Source organism: Stenella coeruleoalba, assembly GCF_951394435.1.
Source record: "Stenella coeruleoalba genome assembly, chromosome: 4".
Taxonomy (NCBI): Eukaryota; Metazoa; Chordata; class Mammalia; order Artiodactyla; family Delphinidae; genus Stenella; species Stenella coeruleoalba.
In genome coordinates this window covers 26,462,445-26,489,409 of record NC_137149.1, presented here as the reverse complement: position 1 = coordinate 26,489,409, position 26,965 = coordinate 26,462,445, and the positions used below count along the sequence as shown (strand labels likewise).

Sequence of the window (26,965 nt, the reverse complement as noted above, 5' to 3'; positions counted from 1 at the left end):
GGCACAGTGGTTGAGAGTCCGCCTGCCAATGCAGGGAACACGGGTTCATGCCCCGGTCCAGGAAGATCCCACATGCCACGGAGCGGCTAGGCCTGTGAGCCATGGCCGCTGAGCCTGTGCGTCCAGAGCCTGTGCTCCGCAACGGAAAAAAAAAGCATATACAATTTGCTTTACTAAAATAATAAAAGATTCATCATAAATAAAGTTTCTACAAAATGGCCAGAATGTTTAGCTGAACTAATTTCACAAATCACTTCTGCCACATCTGGCCTTTAAATTGCCATTTTAAAATATGATTGAAACGCTTTTATGAAAAGAGCATATTTTCTAAAATATATATATGATATACACTGTAAAGTTATAGAATTGTGAAATCCCCAATTTCCTGTAACATATCACACAAGAAAAGTTCCTTGAAGAGGAAACACAAATAAGTGCTCTAAAATATGTGTTGTTTTCCAACATTGAAACAAGTACACTTCCTAGTCCTTCCACCAAGTTTCAGAATTGACAGACACAGCAATTATAACGGCTAGCCTCTAACTGCCTTTACTAAAAAATCAAATAATTACTCTAAGCAAATAATATCCATGATTTGTGTATCCAAAACTCTATAAAGTATCACCAAAATGCTTTTTAAAGTGAGCTTTGTTAAAAGCTAAGTAAAAAAGTAACCACCTCTGGAGAATGGATCAAAAATTTTAAAATCCAAACATGTTTTAAAAATTTAATGATGACATGAATCTGACATTACTGAAGTGATACTGATGGACACACAATGAAAATGTCACCCCTTATTATTGAGCCACTTTACATTACATGGTTTAAAAAAAAAGCAATGAGAATTTGTATGTAGTTGCTCAAAAATTTACTGAATTATACAAAATTCTTTCCAATGAATAACCTGTCATCTGAAAGCTAATGGAATAATTAGGGAATTGCGAATAATTGAGAATTAATTTATTCAGTTAGTGAATGCCACCTGACATGAAACCTTAGCTCAATTTTCATTTATTTTATCTGTCATAGGACTCTGTTAATCAGAGGTCTATTTCAAAAGACAGAATCTTATTTGCTCACCCATTCATTTGTCCATTCATGCAACAAACATTGACAAGTATATGCAATATTGTAATTACTGTGCCAGGCACAAATTCAAAGATAAGTTTAAAAATGTCCACAAGATGCTTGAAAGCTACAACATAAATAACTGCAATACAAGGGGAGAGATGTGACAAGCTCCTAAAGAAACATGAAAAAGGTACTCAAAGGATGAGAAAAATCATCACATCTGGCTAGAGAAGGGAAGGAGGGGTGGAGAGGAAGTCAGGGATGGCTTCCTGGAGGAAGCAGCACCTGAACTGGGTCTTAAAGGAGAGAGGAGTTCAACAGTACTAGGTGTACTCATTCCACCTGCAGGGTGGAGCCAGACTTTTTCCCTTCCTTTGAACATGCTGCTTTACTTTGCCTGGCCAACCATTTCTCCTTTTTTTTCTAACAGGCTCACTTATCATTCTAAACACAATCTCACACATAAATCTCTTCATGAAATCTGTGATACCAACCACCTCCAACCATATCTCCGTTGAAGGCCCTGTGAATACCTCTATTACAGCCCTTAAAAGCTCCATATACTGTATTTACCATGTCAGCATCCACATTAATAGACCATGAAATACCTGAGGGCAGAATCTCTACCTTTCACGTCCATCTCTAGATCTGATCAAATGCTCAGCACAGTGGGTACAGAGGTCTAATGATGAGGTGACTAAATGAATTAAAAATGTTGCAACTATCAGCTGGAAAACCTGTGTAAGAAGCTATTTAAAAGAGTTGAATGAAGAGGAAAAGAAAGCTCAAATTAGAATGGTGAGAAAGAAGAGAAGGAAAAGGAGTTGAGACAGGTTAAGGGAAAGACTGGTTAAGGAAAAGAAAGGAATTAAGCCTTCTTGAGAGCCTGGGGAAATTATGGTGCCATTCACAGAAGGGGAAAATTGGCGAGTCCACTGGGCACATGGAGAGTTTGGGCCTGGATTACTAGTGAATACACTTCAGCAGAAATTTAAGTTATCTATAACATAGCCTCCAAAAATTGCAAAAGTATTTCTTTACCAAAACATCAAATTTTAATTTAAACACTAATGTCATAATGTGGCATATCTCAACTCTCTATAACTTCCCTATAAGATAGAATAAAAATCTGATTAATTTTCACTTACTACATTTACCTTTAATAAGTTAGTTTTATACAACTTACTCTTACTGATTTCAATGTGTACACATCATCATAAATGAAATTTCTTCAAAAGGAATTTCTTGTTACTAAAAAATTTCCAAGTAATTTAAGCCTTCTCTAGCCTTAAGGGAAAGGGTAAGATTATATACTAATATATGAGAATTAATGCAGTTTTTTCCATGATTTAAACACATACAACTCAAAATAAAATACAATTTACCTAGATAATAAGTGCATAGTTTTTCCACTGGCACCTGATTTATCGACTAAGATCAACCAGTTAATTAAAAAGTCCCAGAGTATAGGGAAATAAAAGAGGTAGCTCTCCCAAAAAAGTTAGGGGTAGTGATTAACTCTTAGAATGAGGCAAGGGATGGGAATCAGCAAGAACACACAAGAAGCTTCAAAAGTAAAGGGAATGTTCTAATTATTAAGTTGGGTGGAGGTTTACTAGGTGCTTGATTACTGTTTTATAATTAAATATGCATAATTGCATATATCAAATTTTATGTAACAATTTTTTTAATCCCTGTGCAATCTAACAAAAAGTAGAGAACCTTAGGTAGAACAATTAACTGTATATAAATATTACATAACAATATTATATATATCTTTATACTACTTTCTATACCCACGAGTTATTTTTCCAACAAATAAAAAACTTAAGTTTGTATTTTTCTTTCAGTTGCCATACTTCTGTATGAATTTGACACATACAACAGTGCTGTCCAAGAAGAAACAACGAAACACACATTTGTCTTCCATTCTTCACTGGTCTAACAAGATGAGGTAGAGGAGAATGCCTTTCTGAGCAGGTTTCTCTGAGCTTTGGCTAAGAGCTGAGTTTTAAGTAAATCATTTAGAAGAAGTAATGCTAGGAACTTTATGTTAATCAGTTAATAAATTAAGTTCACCAAAATATTTCATTCTTCTGTAATTATTTTCCTACCTTTTTTTTTTTTTTTGGCTGTGTTGGGTCTTCGTTTCTGTGTGAGGGCTTTCTCCAGTGGCGGCAAGTGGGGGCCACTCTTCATCGCGGTGCGTGGGCCTCTCACTGTCGCGGCCTCTCTTGTTGCGGAGCACAGGCTCCAGAGGCGCAGGCTCAGTAGTTGTGGTTCACAGGCCTAGTTGCTCTGCTGCATGTGGGATCTTCCCAGACCAGGGCTCAGAACCCGTGTCCCCTGCATTGGCAGGCAGACTCTCAACCACTGCGCCACCAGGGAAGCCCCCTTTCCTACCATTTTAAAAAGATTTTTCACTACATTGTTTTCCTTTCACAAAAGAGCATGGTGAGGCCTTCTGAAACTTCATTTTGATCTTATGTTACTGCAGCAATTAAGACACTATCTTCTCTCACAAGTTGGAACCCCAAATATATTTTCCAATAAATACTCAGTTCCATACATTGCATTGGGAATATAAAGATGTATATAAGGCATAGTTCTTTTTATAAAGGAACCTGAAGTTTAGTGGGAAGATGAGTCAAGCACATACAGATCAGTACAGAAAGGTTAAGATAAGTTCTCTGTAACAGCAATCAATGGGATGTGATGATAGAAAAGATCCAGGCTTTAGAGCCAGAGAAAACTGGGTTGAAATTCTTGATTCTAACATTTACTAACACTGAGGCTCTTAGTAACTCAGAGTAACTCTTAGTAACTATTTAAAAATGGAGATAACATTGTCTATCTGAATGCTGCAGTGTGGATTAAATAAAGTGTCTTAAAAGGAGATTGTAGTATTAAAAAGGGTTCACCTAACTAAAAAAAGTCAATGATGATGTTGTTCTTTGACTGTGTATAATTATAATAGTTCATATTTAAAATCAAAACCTAACAACAAACAGAGCTGTGCTCTCTCCCCTCCAAACCTACCAGTTTCCCCATCCTAGAGTAAAAGACAGGTTATGGCAGATGAAAGGTCTATGAATTCACCTTAGTATTGTGATATCTACTTTAACTGGAATCATAAGAATTTTGTCATCTAAAAAATTTCCTACTACAAAAATAACGTCTTACTAATAGTCACAATAAACATACCATATGAATAAAATAAAATTTTCATTATAATCAGATATCTAAACTATTTTGAACACTCTCTCCAAATTGTTTATTTAGACTTTGGTACTTGAGCCCCATCTGCATTATGGTTTTAAATATTTATTTAAATCCATATTATATAAAAGCCTTCCTTCATTTCCCTGGGCAGAAATAATCTTTCCCTCCTTTGAAAATCCACGGCACTTTATTCATGCTAGACTTATACCACCATTTATGTCTTCTGTGCTCTCTATTTGTGTAGATATGTAAAGTTTAATAATTTTAATCATTAAATATTTATCAAATAAAAACAAAATGAGGTCATCTTTGTGAATGTGCTTAGTAATCTATAAAGCAGTATAAAATATAAATTATAAAGGTATTATATTTTAGAGTAAAAATATTTTGCTAAGACTCCATTTAATATATCGCAGTACAATTTACTAAATGATACTACTATAATTTAAAAGCTTTAAAATAGCCTTCCATGTAAACAATCATTAACCAATTGCCAATAATTTATTAAAAAAAAACTCTACACACTATACCCCAATAAATGAGTATTTACTTTAAAAAAAAAATACTGACCAGCCCTAGAGACACTAGGAGTTGGCCTACTTCAGTATAAGCCCAAGGAAAAGACTTAAAAATTAAACTTTGAGTTAACAAAAGAAGTTAAATGTCCAAGAAAAATCCTACTATGTGCTTTATAGTAATTCATGATTGTTAACATTGAAAAAACTCATAAAAAGTAATTACTAAATTTTAGTTTTTATATTGAATTGATTCAATATTTCAATGGAAATGAAAAGTATTAATCTAAATGTATAAACAATCAAGGTTCTCAGGGTGTTCAATTCCTACTGAATGATCAGTCAGGTAGAGGTTATACGAGTTATTAACCATCACAGTGAAGCACTTGACAACCACATTCCCTAAGTTTGCCTTATTTAATGATGCTGGAATACTTAAAGTATTTTCATTATTTCCTGGAAATACAGATATACATGTTTATTTTCTATCTCCTACTTTTGAATATCAATAATATTTTTATTCACCAAAAGAGAAAAATAAATACTTAATATTAAAGCCTACGTAAATGTAAATACAACTAAACATAACCAAAGGACACTAAAGTGATAAGGATGATACACGCCACTTTGGGTCTCAATAATTGAACAGTTGTAGAGATTCCACGTACAAAAATCAAATGATTTACTAATTTTTTCTGAAAATATTGTTTGAGCCAAGAAATTTTTCAAAAGTTAGTATCATTTGCCCAATTAGTTCTAAATTGCCAAATCAATAATGTATAATCAGAACAACTTGATTCACCTATATCATTTCAGTTCTACTTCCAATTCAAGACAAGTAACCACGAAATTGAGAAATTACAGTAATTTCTTAACTGCCTGGATGCCAAAAAAAGAAAACAGTGTAGCAAGAGTTAGTTATTGACATCCCTATTATAACATAAATAAGACTACTTAGGGACATACATGCAATATTCAGATTTCACAGCTGAGACCTAATTTTCTGTACATGGTCAAAACAGTTGATAAAGTCCTGATTCATGGTCTAGTAATACCAATCTAGGAATTAACAAAACTAGCAAAATCAAAGTTTACTTGCATTATATCTGAAGTTTTACAGAAATATAAAATGAAGCCCCATTTTAACTTTAGCAATAGAGGTAAAATATACCTGTAATCGCATATATTATTTCAAGTTTCTATTGTAATTTATAATATTTTACAAAACAATGACTTATGGTATATCACAGACTCTATGTAATAAGAAGTGGTTTCTAATGATCAAAAACATACAAAAATCTTTTACCACAAGGAGGCTTTAAAATGTGAAATAAGTCACATGTACTGTTTCCAAAGACATCTGCCACCAGAACCATCAGTCCACTGGATTCTGAACTGCAATCACAGTCCTTCATGGACTTTACATAATCTGACAGTACCTTACAGTTATAAAAATGTCAAAATAGACAAAATATCAAAAGAGTAGGGCAAATTAGCATTTGTTAAGTACTAACCTAATTTATCAAAATGATATAATTTCTACTGGTCATGGTAATAATATGAGAAAATTCTATTATCACTATCCACCACTTACTAAACACACCTTCTATTCCTAGCTAACAAAAAAAATTTTAGAGGACAGTAATTACATATAAAATATCAGATGACTGAAACATTTCTACACTATTTTTTATTTTAAAAACAAGCCAAATTATATATGAATGTACTCATCTATGTGATCAGTACTGTATGAACGTATGAACAGAGTGCATGCAAAGAGTATGAATGCTCTTTGCATGCACGTGTTAACGCAAAAGGAAAGAAATTCTTCAACAGACTCTGAGTCTCCCAAATATGCTGTGTGTGACTAACAGCTGAGAGGAAATGCAACTGAAACTGTCTGCTGGAAATCCATTAAAATCTAGGCACAGAAAAATACATGGGTGACAGTATAGCTGGAGGTGCAAATTTGTGCAGGAATGTAGCCAAAGTTTTGGCAATTCCCTCATGGTCTTAGATGTACTGACAATGGCCTTTCTTTTTCAGTTGTAATGTTACACTTAAAGAACATTATTTAATGGAGTTGAAGGACCTGCTTAGTCTTTAAAACAAATAGGCTTAAAACTTGGATTTACAGAGGTATGGCATTTCTAATAATACAAACAAAAATTTGCACAAAAAGTTCCATGATCCACAAAAACTGCCATATGCAATCAAAAAAAAAAAAAAAGTCATTACCTTGAGGTGAAAAAAGGCTGTTTTGCATTTCATTCTACATTTCCCTTTAAGGAAATTACTTTAAATTTTTTTCTGCAAAAGAAGTTTTTTCAGATCATTATCTTCTGGGAAGGGAGTGCTTTGAAAGGAGAATTCATATTTTTAAGCACTTGCTCTTAGTATACTACCTTACAGACTTCTTTACATCCAGTATTTGCTTGTTCTTAGGAATGAACTAGGTATCTAACTCCTTTACACACCATTTAATAGCCACATTTGATTCGAGTCACTCTGCACTGAGCCCCCCCTACTATGTCCTCAATGCTGTAGAATGTGATACTAAAAAATGAAAGCATGGTATATTCTCCCATTAAGAGTTTATAGCTTACTATCAGTATAGGTTTAACAAATGTATACATTCAAAGGTATAAATATTCTATAAACAACTCTAATTGGTGTGACAATATAAAATAAATTGAACATTTTGAAGGAAAAGTATGATAGTATTTTATAGGTGAGCAGTAATAAGTAAAATTGACACAGCACTTTGCACTTTTTAAGAAGTAGTTCTCATAAAATTCACTGAATCCTCAAAACAGCCCATTAATACCATATAGGGATTTTTTTCCCCCATTTTACTGAAGAATCACCTGAGACCAAGAAAAGTTAAGTGACCGAACCAAATCTACAATACTAAGTACACTAAATAGTAGAACCAAGATTCAACCCGGGTTCTCACAGCTAAATCAAGGCTGCCACTGGATTTATGATTTTCAAGTTCTGTCATACAAATAATTTCCTTTGATCCTTACAACAACCCAATGAGGTAATAGCAGCCAATATTCACCTAATGCATATTACATAGCAGGCATTGTTCTATACTGCATTAATTCACTTACTTGTCACAAAAACCCTATAAGAGGCTTAAATTATTATTTGATTTTACAGATGAGAAAACTGAGGCTCATAGAAAATATGTAAACTGCCCAAGATCACACAAATAATAGGTAGGGGAATCATAATTTAAATCCAGGGCATCTAGTTCCCACACCTTCTTCTTCACCTCATTCTTCAGTAGGTTAAGAAACTTGCCCAAAGTCACAGGAAAGAAAAGTGCAAAGGGAGAACAAGAAGCATGCATGTTAGCCCTTCACCCTAACTACTTTCCCTAAATGTAATCTCAACAATAAGGATCATTAAATCCAGAAGGGGCAAGGTAGCTTTGGAGTAGATTGTTCTCTAAGGCAGAGTATGAGCAGGTGAGAAACATCAGCAGAGTAACAGGGAGAAGGAGTCCCATCAGGCTAGAGAAGGCTTATCTTCCACCCATTCGAGGCAAAAGAAAGTAAAATAAAATGTATGTGAGCAGAGACAGGCGTATTTGCCACCCTGGTGTAGGTAGTATGAACTGCGGTAGACGAAAAGGGATGATTCTAACTAAGAAATTAGTAAACATGCAGCACAGACTGATTTATTTTGAGAGAAAATTTAAAGCCACTGAAAGATATGGGATAGGTGTTGTAACGCCTCCAAAAGAACTGATACCCCACTCCTGCCAAAAGTACCTAGCACACAGGAAGAAATTATATAAGCACCGAAAAAAATCTGACTACACTTTTTCCTTTTTCTTTTTAACACTAAAATGTCATTTACAGTCTAGCAACTCCTTTACCGTTAAAGATGTTCTGTGGAGGAGAGAGAAGTGGGGAAAGGGAACATAATTGAGCATAACGTGCTTCTCGTTAGTTCTCATGTCCTGAATCTATGGTGCGGGTTACTTTAACAGGTAGACCGTCCTCAGACTCATTAAAATCAGGTGAAGGAAATCACAACAAAATCCCATTTAAATGAATAAACTGAAACGTCAACCTAAATCTAAAGTACACGTTAAAAGTAGAATCTGCAATAAAGAGAAAAAAAAATCATGGCAGAGACAGACACAATGATACCAGGATACTCTAGAAAGCAACACTTTTTAGAAGACAAATTAAAGGAAAAGTAACCCTAATGGAATTTTTTCTCTCGTTACTCAAAATAAACCAGGTCACTGTAATGGACGTACACTATGGCATTTTGTTCATTTTAATTTCATTTTTATTTCATCAAGCCATAAATTCCCATGGAAACACCTTAGACACGTGCTCACAATAATTGGAATGCTTACCCTTTCAGTATAAGTACTTTTGCATGAGTTCAACAAAATAAAAAGAATGCAATGAGGCCCCTCCAAGTTTTTTGCTTATGTCAACAGCTATTTTATGAGTACGAATTACCTTTGCGGTTATAAAGCATGTGTAAAATACATTACATGAGTGAGAAGCCTTACTGCAGATGATCCAGTAAAGGTCTGAACTGCACACAGAAACATCAAAATCAAGCTGAATTTCCTAGAATATAGCAACCATAAAATTTTCCTCCCAACGCCATTACTGTTAAATATACCTTGATGAATTAAGTTCAAGTGTAACTACAATTGAAATATATGATTCAGCTGAGTTATGACCCATTTTTCCTCTCAAAAGCAAAAGGGAATAATGACAGTTGTGAGACTTACATTTTTCCATTCCAGGGTTTTTCTGAAAGTTATTTCACAGGGGAGCTAAAGGCAAAATGCACTTAGTGATATTTATTTGCTTTAAAATAGTTATTTATGCTACTACTCACAGGACAGATAGCATTTTAATAACAATTTATCAAATAACAATTGTATTTGGTCATTTATTTTTAAACTGTACAGACCAAGAGGCATTCAGGAAGGAAATAATCGCAAAATGTCATATGATACCTAAGGCTACAAGTATAACTAAATGACATATTTACATACAACAGAACCAACATACAACAGAACAAACAACCAACATGACAAATACACAAGTAACATATATATGTGATTGAAAATACCCACCCCTAGCAGAAAGCTTTTTGGTGTTGATAATTTTGGCAGCATATTCTTGTCCAGTAGGGATTTTCATACATCTTCTCACCACTGAGAATGCCCCCCTGAAAACCAATAATTAGCAGGTCATCAATATAATCAGCTCTGATATTCTATTAAAAACGCACATCTGAGCATTTTTATTGAATTTAGTGAACTGTCAAATATCAGTATACCATAAAGTAATATCCAGAAAATGAACCGTTCTTCCTGGAAACTGAGACCCTCTTTAATGTTGAAGAATAAAATTAGATTTCATTAACTGGGAGCACACATTATTAATCAACAAAATGAAAAGAACTGCCAATTACGACGGCTCTTGTTTGCACATGAAATTTGAAAACATTTTACACTTCACGCTAACACAGCACCAAATGCTCTGAGAAGAAACCCTGCAAAGAGCAGAGCTGAGACGGAGCAGCAAAAAATCTGCTGCCTATTTATTTTAGTAGGAAAAAATAAAATTAATGTGGCTCCAAGTAGGTAAATATGGTGATTGTTTTCATTAAAATAAGTCTTAGGAACACTTGAGTGGGGTTTAACAAATCCTGCTATGGTGATTTCACTGTGCCCTGTTTTGGGCTGGGGGAGGGGAGAGTTTGAATTAAGCTGCTCTTCCGACATATTCTCCATGTTTTAACAGCAGACAACATAAATATATAAGGATATGATTTTCATTACATTTAAAAGATATTTACATGTCCTTTAATTCAACTGTATAAAACAACAACACACACAGAAACGCGCCCCTTCCTTAAGCAATGTTCGAAACTAGCGACAGAGGATTTGGGTTTGGGTTTGATGCTACATAAATTAACGTTCAAGGCTCGGCCTCTAGATTCTTTGCACAGGTTCTCAGTAGGTCTCCTGTCCCCTTCCTTAACATCACCAAGTACAATAGTTCTCTGCCCGTCAGGTGTAGGAGGTCGTTTTACACAACGATGGGCTACCCTTGGGAAGCTCTCTCCCGGTCACCAAAGGGCTTTTCCGCTGCCTGTATAAATAAATCCTCCCAGAGAATGCGAAGATGTACACGTAAATCCTAGGAAGGATGATGATCAGCGAGTAATCTAGTGCAAAGAATAATCGTGGATATGGGACAGGGGTTCGAGTCCCTTGGGGTGGCCCTTTTCCTGGACAGAACAACTACTGGACGCGAAATAGACTCTACGCCAAGTTGAACTTTCGGCATCAATAAATATGGCACCGTCTGTGGCAGCGAGTTCTCATCCGTACGTGGGTCGTACGGCCGACACGCCTGCGAAGCAGGCGGCATCTCTATTTACAGAAAACATGATCTATGTTGCATTTTACATGGGTTCTTGTTTCCTCTCCATACACACAGACACACGCTCGCACACTTCTCAGGATGACAGCTACAACTGCAGGGATCGTAAATCCACCAAGCCTCTGGTGCAGAAAGGTGGGGGGAGCGGGAGAAGGTGGGCTGAGGATTATCGGAATGGGCCACAGCCGGGGTGGAAGGTCTTGCCCCTTCTTTGTCCCCTCCTCTTACTAACACAGCACCTTCCTCCGAGCTGACACACCAGGGGCCCTCCTCCCTCTCCTCCCGTCTCCCAAATTCCCTCGCCCCACGCGGGAGGCCGGTGGGTCGGGGGTAACGCGACCCGCCCTCTGCTGGAAAGGGGACGTGAGGGTGCCCGGCAAAGGCGCTTACTTTCCGAGCTCCTCGAAAAGCTGATACTCGTCCGTGAACCTGGTACAGGTTGTAGTCGAAGCCATCCTGGGTCCGGGCTGTACCCCTGGCTGGGAGCGCGGCGGACAAGACGCGAGCAGACGCGCGGCTTCCCCAGGACTAGTCCCGCGGCGCTGTCACCCAGGGCCGCCCTCACTTTCCTCGTCCGAAAGTAGCTCGCCGGCGAGGGAGTATGCGCAGGGGCGGGGCGGGAGGGGAGATGACCAGAAAGGGTGGCGTGGGGTCTCCTCCCTACGGTCCGCCGATCCTCCTCCTTCTCCTCCTCCTCCGGGCCTCGCTTCCTTCTTCTCCTCCGGTCGTTCCACCCGCCCCCTTTCCAGCCCCTCTCCTCAAATGCAGGGGCAAAGTACTCAAGAAGAGGGACTGGGAAATGGAAAAACAGCCGGGCACGGGGCGAGAGGCGAGCAGTTGCGAAATGATCCGCACCGGAGCAGGAGGGGTAGAGGCGGAGGGGAGGGAGCCCGAGGGGGCGGAGGCCGCGGAGCCGGGAGCGGACAGCTCGAGCCCAGCTGCAGCTGTCAGCAGGCGCGGGCGCGGGGTGCGCCAGGGCCGGCCTCCCAACCGCGGGCACCTCGGCCGCCTCGCGCTCCCCACGAGCCCACGCCGCTCCGAGACTGCGCGGCGGAAGAAAAAGCGCTGGGCTCGGGCGAAGCCTCGTCTGCTGTCCCCAGGCCTCCACCTCCTCCCCGGAGCCTGGCAGCACCCCCTCCCTCACGAAGCCTCCTCTTGCTGGTCCCACACCTCCTGCTAGCGACTCTAACACTGTCCCTTTACCACCCTCCTTTCCTCCCTCCCCGAGCCTCACACACGCGCAGAGCTGTCCAGGGAGAGACCAGGTGGGTGGAGGATGTGCGGGGGAGAAGCCGGGAGAGGGTTTAGGTGAATGAGGCGAGACGTCAAAATTAGTTAAACCCGCAATTAGGCTCCTGCCTAAATGTGGGGCTGAGTTAGCGGGAATATGTGGGGTAACTCGTGGACTGCCGAGGGCTGCTGCCGGGGGTCGCAGAGGCCCCCAGCCGGGTTGTGGGCGCCGGGCTCTAGGGACCGACCCCCGCCGGCGCGCAAGCCGCGGTGCCTTAGGTAGAAGGGCGAGGGGTGCAGGCGCTTCATCTGGGCGCGGCTCCGTGTTGACACAGCGGGGGCCGGATGTGGGTAGTCGACTGTTTCCAGACAAGGGTCCCAGCCTCCCACACCTCCCGGTGATGCTCGGGCCCACCCAGCAGAAGCCACGCCGCCTGCTTCTAGGAGCCCGGCACGGGGTTCCTCCCTCTCCCGCAGCCTCTTCGGCGAGGGGCGACGCCCGCCGTGCCACGTTTCACTTCTGATATGACTGCCACCTCACTCTCCACATCCCCCCGCCGTTTTCTAGGTTGGGTTGCTCAGACTCTGGCAATCCCCAAAGGCCTTTGCTTCGGCCATGAATGTTAACAGAATGAAAGCAAAAACTCCGCCACGGGGCCACACCTTCCCTACAGAGTAAACTCCCCTGTAACCTCAGTGAGTTCTGATAGTAAGACGGTTTCTCGCGAGATTTCCTGCTTGGCGGCGGGGGCGGGGTAGTGGGAAGGTTGGGTGTCGGTCACGCGACCTGGTAGGGTCTGACGTCACTCGCATCACGTGAACAGGTCTAGTGCCTTTCGCTTTGCAAAAGGAAAAAGGAAAACGCGAGGTCGTGCGTGCTTTGCTTGTATGCTCAAAGATCTGGTGGGACTGTGGCACCTGAGTATACTCCGTAAATGGCTATCTGAAAAATCACTTTATAAGTTCAAGAACACGTGCTATTTATTAGCATATCTGTCATTGTTTACAGTAAATACGAGGAAAAAAACTATCCATTACATTTAAAATAGGAGAATTGCTGAGTGCTAAAACAACCCGTGGGCCTTCCTTCCAGTCCTCTGTCTTTAATAAACTATGCAATTGCAAACTTAGAAGCAGACCAAAACCGAAAGAGTTGTGAATGGTCTTTTTCAAATTACTGCCTTTTGTTTTACAGTATGGGGACTTTAAAAACCTGCAATTCTATTGCTAATTTGCATCGTTAGCATTACATCAGGGATTCAAATTTCCACAGCTGGAAGATGAAAGGTAAATAGGAGGTCCAGAGAATCTAAGATTGGAAGGAGTTATTTCTTGCTCTCAAAGGCTGCTGTTAATTAGTGAATTTGCCCACCGTCACACATAATCCTAATTCCCTTATTTCCTGATCTGGGGAATGCTATTCTGCCAATAACTGATGTTTTTACCAACGTTCTCAAAGTGATCACAATTTTTAACGCTTGTAACAAAATTGGACTTTGTACATATTTTGATTCCTAACCATAAAAAGCAAATATTGTGTAAAATGTAGTGTACAAGAAAAGATACCAAAAACTATATGAAGAAAAGAAACAAGGTGTCTAAATATTAATAATTGGGCTAGAAAGTTGAAAAAACAATAATTTAGTCTCGGCTAAAGATTTTTAATATAGATCTTAAATATTTAGCAACATGGTTCCAAGTTATAATGTAATAATTTAATATTGTTATGTGAATCTAAAAATGAAACAGAAGTAAACTTAAAACAGATAATATAGAATTTTACAACTCTGGGGAAGAAAATTGTTTTTTAAATATTCAAGTAACGAGGCCTGCATAATTACTGTATTTATTTGTTATTTAAACTACCCATAATTGTAAATGGTTATGATGATTGTGTGATACAATAAAGGAAACAACTGAGTTTTAATACTGACCTATTATTAGACAATAAATGTGTTAGACAATAAATGTGTACTTTTTAAGCAAACACTGCTTAATCTATAATTGCACCATTCCCTGATCTATATTTTGTACTAATTAAAATATTTCTCTTATTTAAGAAAAACTGACAGTTATTTCTGATGTTTGAACTCCTTAAGACAGTAATCCTTTGAAAGTTACACTGAAATTCCATATTATCATCTCTTGCCTCCTTCCTGGTCTCCTGCTTCTGCCCTGCCTCCTTTCATTCAAGCCTCAGCCCAAACAGCCAGAATGATCCCCTTAAAACCTCAGTCAGAACAAACCATGCTTATGCTCAAAACCTTATGAAGGCTTCACCCCATCTCAATTGGACTAAAAACAAAATATTAAAGATGGCTTATAAGGCCCTAGAGAATCTCTACCCCCTACTCCATTAGCCTTCTTACCTCAATTTGTGCCCTGGCTCACCCTCCTCTGGCCACACTGGCCTCTTGTTCCTGGAGCATGCTTCTTAGGGACTTTGCATTTGCTGTTCTCTGCCTCCCAGAATGTTCATCTCTTAGTTATCATCCTATCTCATTTCTTCACCTCCCTCCAATATTTTCTCAAATATTACCTTACTGTGGTGGTCTTCCCTGCCCACTCTATCAATGACTGCACCTCTCTCAGACATGATTTCTAGTCCCATTCCCTGCTTTATTTTTCCCCTCAATACCTATTACCATATAGTGTACTATACATTTTTTTCTTGTTAATTGTTTATACTTCCCAACTAGAACACAGGCTCCCCAAGGGCATGAATTATCGTATGTTGTTCACTGCTCTATTTCTAGCAACTAGAATAATGTCTGGCACATAATAGCTGCCCGATGAATTTTGTTAATGGGTAAATTAATTATTTGGGGGTTTAGATTAATCACAATTTTCTTATTAAAATTGGTAGTTGATAATTAACATACCATTAAGACATCTTACTATAAGGGTGATCATTTTCAATCAAGATGCTCACAGTATCCCATGATTAAAAGTGTTTATGCACAGAAATGGATTTTTTAAATACACAAATAATTGACATCAAGAAAAAAGGATCTAGTACTAATTTTCTTGTCATTGGAGTCCATAAAGGAAGAAGGAATTTGTTTTTTAGATATATTGGCCTTACTAAATTTTACACTGAAATAAAAGGCAGTGCCAAAGGTTTTAAATAACTAGAGCTCATTGTGAAGACACAAGTCAATGTAAGGAAATGAAAAGTGTGGCTTAAAGTGAATTTTTTTTTTTTTTTTTTTTTTTTTTTTTTTTTACGGTGCGCAGGCCTCTCACTGTTGCGGCCTCTCCCGTTGCGGAGCACAGGCTCCGGACGCGCAGGCTCAGCGGCCATGGCTCACGGGCCCAGCTGCTCCGCGGCATGTGGGATCTTCCCGGACCGGGGCACGAAGCCGTGTCCCCTGCATCGGCAGGCGGACTCTCAACCACTGCGCCACCAGGGAAGCCCTAAAATGAATTTTTCATGTGTAAAATGAAAAAAAAAAATTCTAAACAGTAGCATATTTGGTTTCTCAATTGATTTAGTTAATCACACAAAAATTGAGATCACTCAGTGTATTGCTTCTAACTTTCTACTTTGCTAAGGCGGAAGCAAAGTATTCATAATTTTATCAACTTTAAAAATTTACCCTTTAATACGGGAAAGGCAGTAACAGCAAACAAAGGGGAAGGGGTCGGGGTGGGGGGGTGGTTAGGGTTGGACGACTGTTGGTTTGAAATGTAGTTGTAAGCAGAGCCCTTTCACTACCTAGACTACTGGACTTCAATCAGGTGAAATCATGTCAGTGCCAAGACAAGGAAGAAATCTTGCTTTAAATGTATCCCATCCCTTTTTTGTGATAGCATTCACTGACAAACAGCAAAGAGACAGAAGACACTGAAAATGATCACTACATACAAATACAACATGAGAATAAAAGAACTCTTGTAGATAAAAATTGCAAGACTTCAGTAGTCCCACTAGGAAGGGATAAATTTCTAATACTTAAACAAAACAGCTATTCACAGTCACTCATTTCCCTTGCTACAAAGTTACATACAAGAAACAAGGAAGAGATGACTATCTCCATAGCACCCCCAAAGGCCGAATCCATTCGTAGTATGTATATTTCTGTGAGAATTTTAGCAGGGTCTGTATTGTAAGCCACTCTTCACTGCAGTTTTAGAGGCAAGGAGAACAAAGCAACTTGCTGTTGCTTTTTTCAGTTAGTCTTCCTAAGGTACAGTAACCTAACCACATAGAGCCCGACACAAATACAGTCTACAAGTAAGTGGATAATGGATGTGCCACACCATCCATTTGTGCAAGATAAATTTACAGATGAAGAAATTAACTGTTGGGACTTCCCTGGTGGCACAGTGGTTAAGAATCCACCTGCCAATGCAGGCGACACGGGTTTGAGCCCAGGTCTGGGAAGATCCCACATGCCACGGAGCAGCTAAGCCTGTGTGCTACAACTACTGAGGCTGTGCTGTAGAGCCCACGAGCCACAACTACTGAAGCCCACACGCCTAGAGCCCGTGCTCCGCAACGAGAAGCCACCACAATGAGAAGCCTGCGCACCGCAAGGAAGAGTAGCCCCTGCTTGCCACAACTAGAGAAAGCCCATGCGCAGCGACAAAGACCCAACACAGCCAAAAATAAATAAAATAAAAAATAAATAAATTTTAAAATGCTGTGAATTCAGAACACAATGATTTAAAAATTTATTAAAAAAAGAAATTATTCATAAAACAAAAGGTAGTAATAGAAAAGGTTTTCTTTGCTTCATCAGATGCTGAATTTTTTTTTACTCAAAATAAGAAATGTGCAAATAAACAAGAAAATAAACGATATCCACCCAATCAAAAAGTAGCTCTTTTCCCATTACTTTCAAGTATACAGGTTAGCATACTATCCTCCATGAACATACATACATACCTACCACTGCTAAAGGAATTGTAGCAGGAAATTATATTGAATATGATGTACAAATTGAAGCAACTGTGTAAAAGATTGTGGAGTCATTAACAAAGAAAACAAATTAGCAGATGCTGAGTATTCCTCTCGAAACCCAGCAGGACCCTGTGGGGCTCCTGGGCACAGAAGGCTTTCTGTCCCCCATTTTCCTGTTTGTAGGGAGTTCCAAAGGGCAGATTCTAACAGTTGCTAATCAAGGGAGGAGCAGCCCAAAAATCACCTGAGGCAACATTAAAGGAACCAGAGAAACTCATCAAGAACACCTGAGACAAGGACTTCCCTGGTGACGGGGTGGTTAATAATCTGCCTGCCAATGCAGGGGACATGGGCTCAAGCCGTGATCTGGGAAGATCCTACATGCCTGGGGGAAGATCCCGCATGCCGTGGAGCAACTAAGCATGTGCGCCACAACTACTGAGCCCACGTTCCACAATTACTGAGCCCATGTGCCACAACTACTGAAGCCTGTGCGCCTAGAGCCTGTGCTCCGCAACAAGAGAAGCCCCCGCTTCCCACAACTGGAGAAAGCCCAGGCACAGCAATGAAGACCCAATGCAGCCAATAAATTAATTTTAAAAATATATATATCACCTGAGACCAGATTAGAGGAGTGCAGGCCCTACACACATCCTAATCTTACCAGTAACCCCACCCTTGAACTGTTGCTATAAAACTCCCCCATCAAATCCTCCCAGGTCCCCTCCCAGGGACACAGTTTTTTGGGGCAGGAGCCACTGTGTCCTCCTTTGCCTGGCAAAGCAATAAAGCTATTCTTTTCTACTTCACCCAAAACCCTGTCTCTGAGATTTGATTCGGCACCAGGGTACAGAGGCCGAGCTTTCGGCGTCACTCTGTGCACGGGTTATGACTTTCACTTACTACTGTTGCAACACTTATCACTCCTGTAATTAGGCTATTGGCCCCTGCATGGCAAGGAACTGCCATTCAGTCCATCACCACAGCACTAGCACAGGGCTTGTGCCCTAACAGGTGCTCAAAAATACCTTTTATTAAAAAAAAAAAAAGAATATATGTTATCATTAGTCTTTGTCTTCCAAAATATCAAAAATGCCCAATCTTTAAAGGGTGTAATGAGTCCCCTTTGTTGCTATATTTAATGGATCCTTTTCACTCCTTACATAACTTGACCTCTCTGTATCGTTTCATACTGTTGACCTGAATCTCTCTGTTGGTTTCCTTGTCTGATGCCGCATTCTCTACTCACAGCACCTCACCTGCCAGCCCACATTTCTGTCTCCTCTTTTCTTCAGGCTCATTCCTGATGGCTCTTTTTCTCCACTCTTGTGGTAAATAGTTGCTCTCAGGATTCTGTCTTAGGCGACTCTTTTTCTTATTTTACACACCTTTCCGGGGCCACCTTAGTAACTCTCATTATCTTGATTATTTTCTGTCTTAAATTCGCCTCTCCAGGTGTAGATCCTTAGGCAAGATCAGAGAGTCATTGGGGCAGTGCTCTCAGAGAGAAGGGTAAGCAAGTGGAGAAGCAGGGGAAAAACAAAATAAACTCAAACAAAAAACCCAGCATGTGCCTTCAGGCAAAGTCCCAACCACAGCCTGATCCACCAGCTGCTCAGGAGTGTAAATTACACCCAGATTTTTTCCCCTTCAGGCAAGGACTTCCCCATTCCTTCACCAAGCAGTCATTGACCACCAGCTATGGGGGAGGGGGAAAAGAAGGGACATAAACTCTCAAAGGGTCAAGTAAGGCCCTCCTTACTTTCAGGCACATAGAGAATGAAGAAGGGGAAAAACCAAGTCAGCTAGATATCAAAAATGCTAATGACTGAAATCTTTACCTCCAACTCCCATTTCTCCACAAGCTTCAGACTTGTGTTGCCAGCTCCCTATTGGAAGTTTCCTCCCAGAGAATCTACCTCTGATTCAACACATTAAAAATAATTTATCTCCCAGCTTCCCTCTCTATCTGCACCTCCTCCATATCTCAGCAAGACTTGAGGGTCACCTGTAACGGTCCCTCTCCCTTCCCTCCCACAGCCAATGACAAGTCCACACACCTCAAGCCATACCCACTGCAAATGCCTTCTTTTAAGCCATCAGCTTTTCTCACTTATATTAAGGCATTAAGTCACTCTTCTTTAATGAACTTACACTAAAGAAATCTAATGTGTCTCTCCTCAGTGTAGATACCATTATTAGTTCATCACATATCCTTAAAAAAAAAAGCCCCAAATCTTTCATATACCCTACCACGCATTTCCTGGTTTGGACCTGGTTAGTTTCATGGACTCATCTATCTTGTCCCCATGCTACTCCATGATTCCTAAACATTTCTAGAATTATCTATCCACTTCACTTCATTTCTCATCCCTGGCATTCTAGACCAAACCATCATCATCTCTTAACCAGTTTGCTGAAACAATCTCCTAACTGCATTAATCTGACGTCATTGAAATGCTTCCTGATAAGCATCTAACTATCTAGTGGCCTGTTTATCTAAAGCACAGAGCACCTCATTCTGTTTTTCATCCTGAATTCCTTTCAGGGGGCGTTGTCAGTGGGCCACTGCAGTGGGTGGGGATTTAAGCCTTGCATAAGTGATTGATGAGCAAGGCTCTTTGTTCTTTTTTTGTTCACAATCCCCTTTGCCTCCTTTTGGTCATAAAGTCAACCAAGGTTTGGGAGGTATTTAGTGACTGATTTGTCCAATGGCTCTAGGAAGGCTCATTCCTAGATCAGGCAAGGATTTCGTTGGTAGGCCATTCATGTGCTATGTCTGCATTAGGCCCTGTTAAAAACCTAAAAACTCTCTGGATCATCTGTCTTACTAGTCTACTGCGGTCCAGAAAATGCTTCTCCCTTGTTGCATCTTCTCATACATAGAAAAGTACTAAAATCATTAACTTGACATATCTGTTTTGTGGTTAGCAGTAATCTTTTACCAAGATATATGCTCAATTACATGTATTTCATAGCCAAAAAAATGACATATATACTAGTTCCTCCCCTACTTCTTTGGAGTGGTTCCTCAGAGCTATCTCCTGGGCTACAGTCTGTGGTAAGACCCTGAATAAAACTTAAACTCACAACTCTTATGTTGGGTGGGTTTTTTTAAGTCGACACTCTTCTCTTGATTCATGTAACTTCAGAGGAAGGCAGCGTCTACTCCAACACTCTTCATTTTCAAAACTTAACTTTTTCCAAAAAATCAATGGTTTAAACATCAATAAATTACCTTTGCCAAAAGTTGAAATTTCTGTCTTCATCATGTAGGGGCCAATGCTAAGGATTTCCTATATGCTATGTGTCAGATAGACAAGGCAAACTGGACTCAGAATAGATTTTGAAATGTACTTTCTTACTCAGTTTATTATCACCAATCCTGTATAATTATAGTAACTTCTGTCCTATTTGCATGACAGGTCCGGTTAATTTATTATTATTTATTATAATTTATTATTCAGATACTACTTATTCATTTCCTAAATCATCAAGGCCTCTGATATTTCTTATCTCTCTGCTTATTTGCTTTGCAGAAGTTGGTTACCATGCTCATTTATTCTCTCTCTTTTTTTTTAAATTTATTTTTGGCTGTGTTGGTTCTTCGTTGCTGCTCAGGCTTTTCTCTAGTTGTGGCGAGCGGGGGCTACTCTTCGTTGCGGTGCGCAGGCTTCTCATTGCAGTGACTTCTCTTGTTGTGGAGCACGGGCTCTAAGCACGCGGGCTTCAGTAGTTGTGGCTCGTGGTCTCTAGAGCGCAGGCTCAGTAGTTGTGGTGCATGGGCTCAGTTGTTCTGCGATATGTGGGATCCTCCCGCACCAGGGCTCGAACCCGTGTCCCCTGCATTAACAGGCAGATTCTTAACCGTTGTGACACCAGGGAAGTCCCTATTCTTTCAAGAAGCAGAAAGAGAAGAGGTTTTAAAAATCTATTTGCCCAATGAGATAATCCATGTGACTAAACCTACCCACCAAAATCTGTACTATACTTCTTCTACAGAAATAGGGGTGGAGCTGTACACATAGGCAGAGTACATTTATCAGAATTCCCTGCCTCCAGATTACGTTCTTGGCAAAGACATGTGAGCAGAAGTGATGTGTACCACTCGAGGTTCCAGACCTGCGCATGCTCTTTAATGTTTTTCATGTTTCCTAAATGACTGCGACAGTAATTCCTAGGGCAGTCCTGTAAGTATCTTGTTGAAGATGGCAGAGCCAGTGTCAGCCTGGGTCCCTGAAAGCCTTCATAAGAGCTGAGCTGCTGCTAACCCAGAACTCTGCTCTTGACCAAAGAAATAAACTTCCTGTTCTTAAGGGAAATGAGTTTTGAGGATCCTGTCTTTTTCTGTAGGTTAGTCTACCCTATCTAAAACAAAGTATGTAAAAAAACTCTTAAAATCTAAAGTACTGCACAAATATAAAGTATTACTATAACTCAAAGCTTATGAATAAAATTACAATGAATGAATGAATGGAAGTAAGTGATTTGGGTTATGACCATATTTTGTTTTTCTACATCATGCCCATTTCCATTAGTGTGGTAATTGAGAGTTAGCTGTTTTAGAATGGTCCAACTCCAGTCAGAACACGTAGCTATATTGTTCAAGGTAAAAAATTAAATAAAAGAACCAGTTCACCATTCTCACTTCCTACTACACACACACACACACACACACACACACACACACACACACACACACAAATACAGTTTCCCTTCAATAGGGCAGATTTTTAGAATTTCTGGAAGCTATAGCAATACCCCTGCAAAGAACATTTCTCTCTGAAACCTCCCATTTTTAATGCTTTTCTATTATATCTGTGAAGAAAAAAAGAGCTTCAATTAGTAGCTTATTTGCGAGCAACACTTCTTTTCACAATTATTTGGTTCATTTAACAAAAAAGATGTACCCTCATATTAAGAGTGAAAAGGTGTTTTTGAAGGTGGAGGCAATTAAGCTGGGTGAGTTATCAAAAGTACATAGAAAACAAAACAAAACACTCCCGCAGCTTAAATGTGAAAAATTATGCCATCGATTTTGCAACATTTATTGTATAAATCGTGTGTTTCTGTATTAGGCCAGGGATGCAGACGATGTAATGTAGAACAAAATAAACAGTGTCCCTAATTTTATAGGGCTTACTTTTGAGTGGGGGAGATAGGCATTAAATCAATTATTCATAAAAAAATTAAATAATATGAAGGAAGAATATAGGGAGCTATGGGAATGTATAATGTTTGTCTTGGTAGGAGAAGGATGAGCAAAATGAGATCTGAAGGATGAGTAGGAATTAACTAGATAAAAGAAAGTACAGGGAAAAGCATTCTAGTAGATGGAACACGGCAAATTCAAGGCACCAAAAGAGGTCCACTGGATTAGGGTGCCGTGAATAGAATAAGGCTGTAGGAGTGGATCAGAGAGGCTCTCATGGGGAACTTAAAACTATATGAAGGGTTTCCCTGATGGCGCAGTGGTTGAGAGTCCGCCTGCCGATGCAGGGGACACGTGTTCGTGCCCCGGTCCGGGAAGATCCCACATGCCGCGGAGCGGCTGGGCCCGGGAGCCATGGCCGCTGAGCCTGCGCATCCGCGTCCGGAGCCTGTGCTCCGCAACGGGAGAAGCCACAACAGTGAGAGGCCCGCATACCACAAAAACAAACAAACAAACAAAAAACTATATGAAGAGCAGTATGGAAAAACTGAAAGGGTTTAAGAATGGATGTGATTTTCTTGTCATAAAGTTCATTCTGGCTGCCTTGTGGAAGATGAGTGTTAGCAATATAAAAAGATCAGCTTAAAAGGCAAGGTAAAGGAAAGTGATGGCTTGGATTTAGACGGAGGTGTTGGTGAAAATAGAAATAAATAAATATTTAAAATACATATATTAAAATAATAAAAGACCATCTGTGTTAATATGAATTAGATAAAACTGTATGTAGACTATTGATATCAACATGACTTAGATTTTATTTTTTGTTTTTAGCAAAACTCTGCCTAGGTAACACAGTACTATAAATCAGTAAATAACTTTACTGTTTGCTTCAGGAAATCTCTTCAGATCAAACTGTTAGAGACAATAATCTGCTCCTCCGGCCAAATAACTTGCTCATCAGTTTAGTTGTCAAGACTAACTTCACAGTATCCACCAATTTTAAACTTTGCCCAGTTCTCCATTTCCCTTCTTGAAAGACTCCTTAAAATTCTTCAGGCCGGACCCCAAATCCTATAAATATCTCACCTCTGACTACCTCTTTCTGAAACACTGCCGAGACCCCGTCAAGGTGGTGTTCTCCCTATTGTAATGAGTTAAGAGTGCTTCATTAAAAGATTGAAGATATTTTGAGGAGCTCAACAAGGTAAACACAGGAAGTAGTTTCACAAACACTCACATAGTCATACAATGAAATATATGAAGCTATTATTGCATTAAATTACACTGTAGCAAAGTACTGGCATTGAAAAATGTCACACCATGTTAACTAAAAATTCAAGTTACTAAAGAGTTTACTTTAATCCCAGTTTAGTTAAATTTAGTTTAATCCCAGTTTGATATGTTTGGTTGTTTGGATGGATGGATAGGTAGATAGAGAGAGAGAGATGAAATTCTCAAAGGACAACCTCCTAAATTTTAACTGTGCTTATCATTTTATCTTTAGGGGTAAGAATATGAATGAATTTTTTCCCAGTATTTTCAAATTTTTCCTCACTGAACACATTCTACTTGTGTAATAAAAACAATGAATGCTATGAAGAAATAAAACTTTTGAATTTGCATATATTGGGGAATTGGAATATGTACTTCAAAATCAAAAAAGTTTAGAATTTATAAACTCTGAGGTTTCTTCCTTAAAGTTTCCTTGTTTGGTGATGGGGAAATAGTGTGGAGGAATATAATAACTACTCTTTTCATGGCATAGTTTCACAGTAACCATGTAAGATACATGATACTTTTCATCTTATGAATGAGAAACTGGGGCACTAAGTGTTTAAATAACTTTATTTCTCACTAGAAACAAGGGCCAGTTGGCGTTACTCTCCAGAGTATCTGATACTAATAGGTAACATTTATTGAGTACTTACTATGACTCACAACCCTCTGAGATAGTTTTCTATTATTTTCATTTTACAAACAAGCAAACAGAATGGACCTGTGTGTCCAAAGGGAGTGACAAGGTAAGGAATCAAACCCAGATAAGCTGAACCCCAGGGCCTGTATTTTTTAATCACTGTTATCTTCCATATGTTTATTCGTTTTACACACCACAGCTAGACACTCATAGATATACTTTATATTTTTCAAATGGATAACTCTGAAAATATTTAGCTCCTTAAGACTGGTTGCTCTTTAAGGGGAGGAACAGTGCGAATGAAAAAACTACAGAAGACTACAGAAGTCACTTGGCTTCAGGGGAAAACCAGCTGAATTTCCTACTTCACTAATTTAACCACACTAATCCCCAAGTGTCAAATAGTATTAACCAATCAACAGCTGCTTTTCCAGAGAGCTAGGTGACTCATTTTCTTTTTTTTTTTTTTTCCTTTTGCAGTACACGGGTCTCTCACTGTTGTGGCCTCTCCCGTTGCAGAGCGCAGGCTCCGGACGCGCAGGCTCAGCGGCCATGGCTCACGGGCCCGGCCGCTCCGCGGCATGTGGTATCTTCCCGGAACAGGGCACAAACCTGTGTCCCCTGCATCGGCAGGCGGACTCTCAACCACTGCGCCACCAGGGAAGCCCTCATTTTCTAAACATACTGCTCATGTAGCCACAGAATTTTGGCTGAGCCCATCCTTCCCCTCTCTCGGAGGCCTCGTCTTCAGTTTTTGCTTCTCCCTGGCTCTTATTCCTCAATTTAGGTTTCTTATTTAATCTTAGGGCTAATCTAGGTTAGGATCTATCTGCAAATCTGACTAAATGTTAAGGGGGAGAAGTTAATGATAAAATCCTAAGTCTTTACTAGATATTCCAGTGACTAGAGGGAAACACTTTTCCTTAATGTTCAGCCCATCTCATTTTTTAGCATATTCCCAAGGTCTACTTCCCGAACTTCAATCCAGGCTCTTCCAACAGTCTAGCAAAGACAGATTCCAGGTGATCCCCTGAAATGTAAGGAAGGATTAATACTCACGTGTGTTCTATCAATAGCTACACTGCCACCTGCTGAAGTCTGCGCAATCTGGCTTCCGTCCCTCTACCGCTCTGAGGATCCTACTAATAACCAAGGACTCCCAATGACTAAATCCAGGCAACTTGACCCAAACATCATCTTCATGGCAATCTGTAGAAATATACATAACCAATCATGTAGCTTTTCTTAAAACTGTCATTCTTTGACTTATTCAGTTCCAGTTCTCCTGGTTTTCTCACTGCTCATTATTCATTTTTCTGCCTGTTCTTCTTCCTTTTTGTTTAAACGAAGGCCTTTGCCACTACTTTGGAGTGTATAACACTGCCAAAGACCTTGTCTCTTGCCTTCATGTGGGTAACTCCCACATCATGGTCCCCAGCCCCATAGCTCTTCAGAGATGCTCAGTTTTATATCCCACTTCATGCTTTGATGCCAAAGTATATCCTTTCCAAAGTCTTAATTTATGTTAATGGTACCATTTCCCCACTTATTCAAAATCAATCCTTGGAGTAATGTTTGATTTTTTTCTTTATATTCCCCATTTCCAACATTATCACATCCTGTAGATTCTACATTAAAAATATCTGTTTTAAAAATACCCGTTAGGATTTATTCCTTCCCACTTATATGCCATCATCATAGAGGGAGTCTATTGTCTTTGTGCAATGGTCTCCTGACTGTTTCACCCACTGAGGCTTCTCCTCCAAGCCCATTTCCCTAGTCTTCTATGATTTCCATTAGTCATATTCTATATTAAAAATGAGGACATGTTAAAAAATGAGACCTAAAATAAATTTTCAGACTCATCTGCATTCCTTCCATAATAACTATCATTTATTTAGCATCTACAATGTGCCAAACACTTTGCTAACCACTTTACAGATATTGTTTTTAATCCTTTCAATGATCATAAAAAGTAAGGCTTATTATACCTAGTGTACTTTTGGACAAACAAGATTCAATTAACAGGATGTTTGCTTTCATAAGGTCACACCTTAGCAGGCAAATAGAGCTGTCATTTGATCTAGATCTCCTGGATTCCAAAGCCTGTTCTAAGAATTTAATATATGATACTACAAAGATGCAGAAATCAGATAATCACTGAATACAAAATAAAATTTTGGTTCATAAGTGACTATATATCAGAAAAAATTTTAAAGTCAATCCAGTGAAGTTAATCTCAGGATTCTTATTGATATACAATGAGATTAAGTAGAAGTACAAGAAAATAGTTATTGGGACTTTAACCTATCCTAAATTTCTTAGCTCAAATTGAAGAAATGGTAATTTCTGTAATGGCCAAGTATTTATTTAACCCAACACATGATTATACAAAAGATGTCTGTAATGAACCATGTGCTAGAGTGAGTTTGCCTCTCATGTAATATGACAGAAAGACAGCAAAAAAATAACTCCCTATTTGGCCACCTGGAAGGAAAGTAAATATGTCTATGA

General features: G+C 39.4%; 1 protein-coding gene across 8 annotated transcripts in view; it reads right to left on the bottom strand.

Annotated features, from left to right (window-relative positions):
* The window catches only part of CAMK2D (calcium/calmodulin dependent protein kinase II delta), a gene marked incomplete at its 3' end in the record, with an annotated part of 285,398 nt that extends 259,766 nt beyond the window's left edge, over nucleotides 1-25,632 (bottom strand). For 7 of the 8 annotated variants that reach the window (XM_079920208.1, XM_079920210.1, XM_079920205.1 and 4 more), the window contains exons 1-2: nucleotides 11,639-13,130; nucleotides 9,931-10,025 (exon numbers count right to left, since the gene is read on the bottom strand). In XM_079920208.1, coding sequence (XP_079776334.1) covers nucleotides 9,931-10,025; nucleotides 11,639-11,703 — 160 coding nt within the window. In that variant the 5' untranslated portion in view covers nucleotides 11,704-13,130. Of the gene's footprint in view, nucleotides 1-9,930; nucleotides 10,026-11,638; nucleotides 13,131-25,510 lie in introns of those variants that run through there. The other variant, XM_079920207.1, reaches the window with a different exon arrangement.
* Between the last annotated feature and the right edge of the window lie 1,333 nt (nucleotides 25,633-26,965).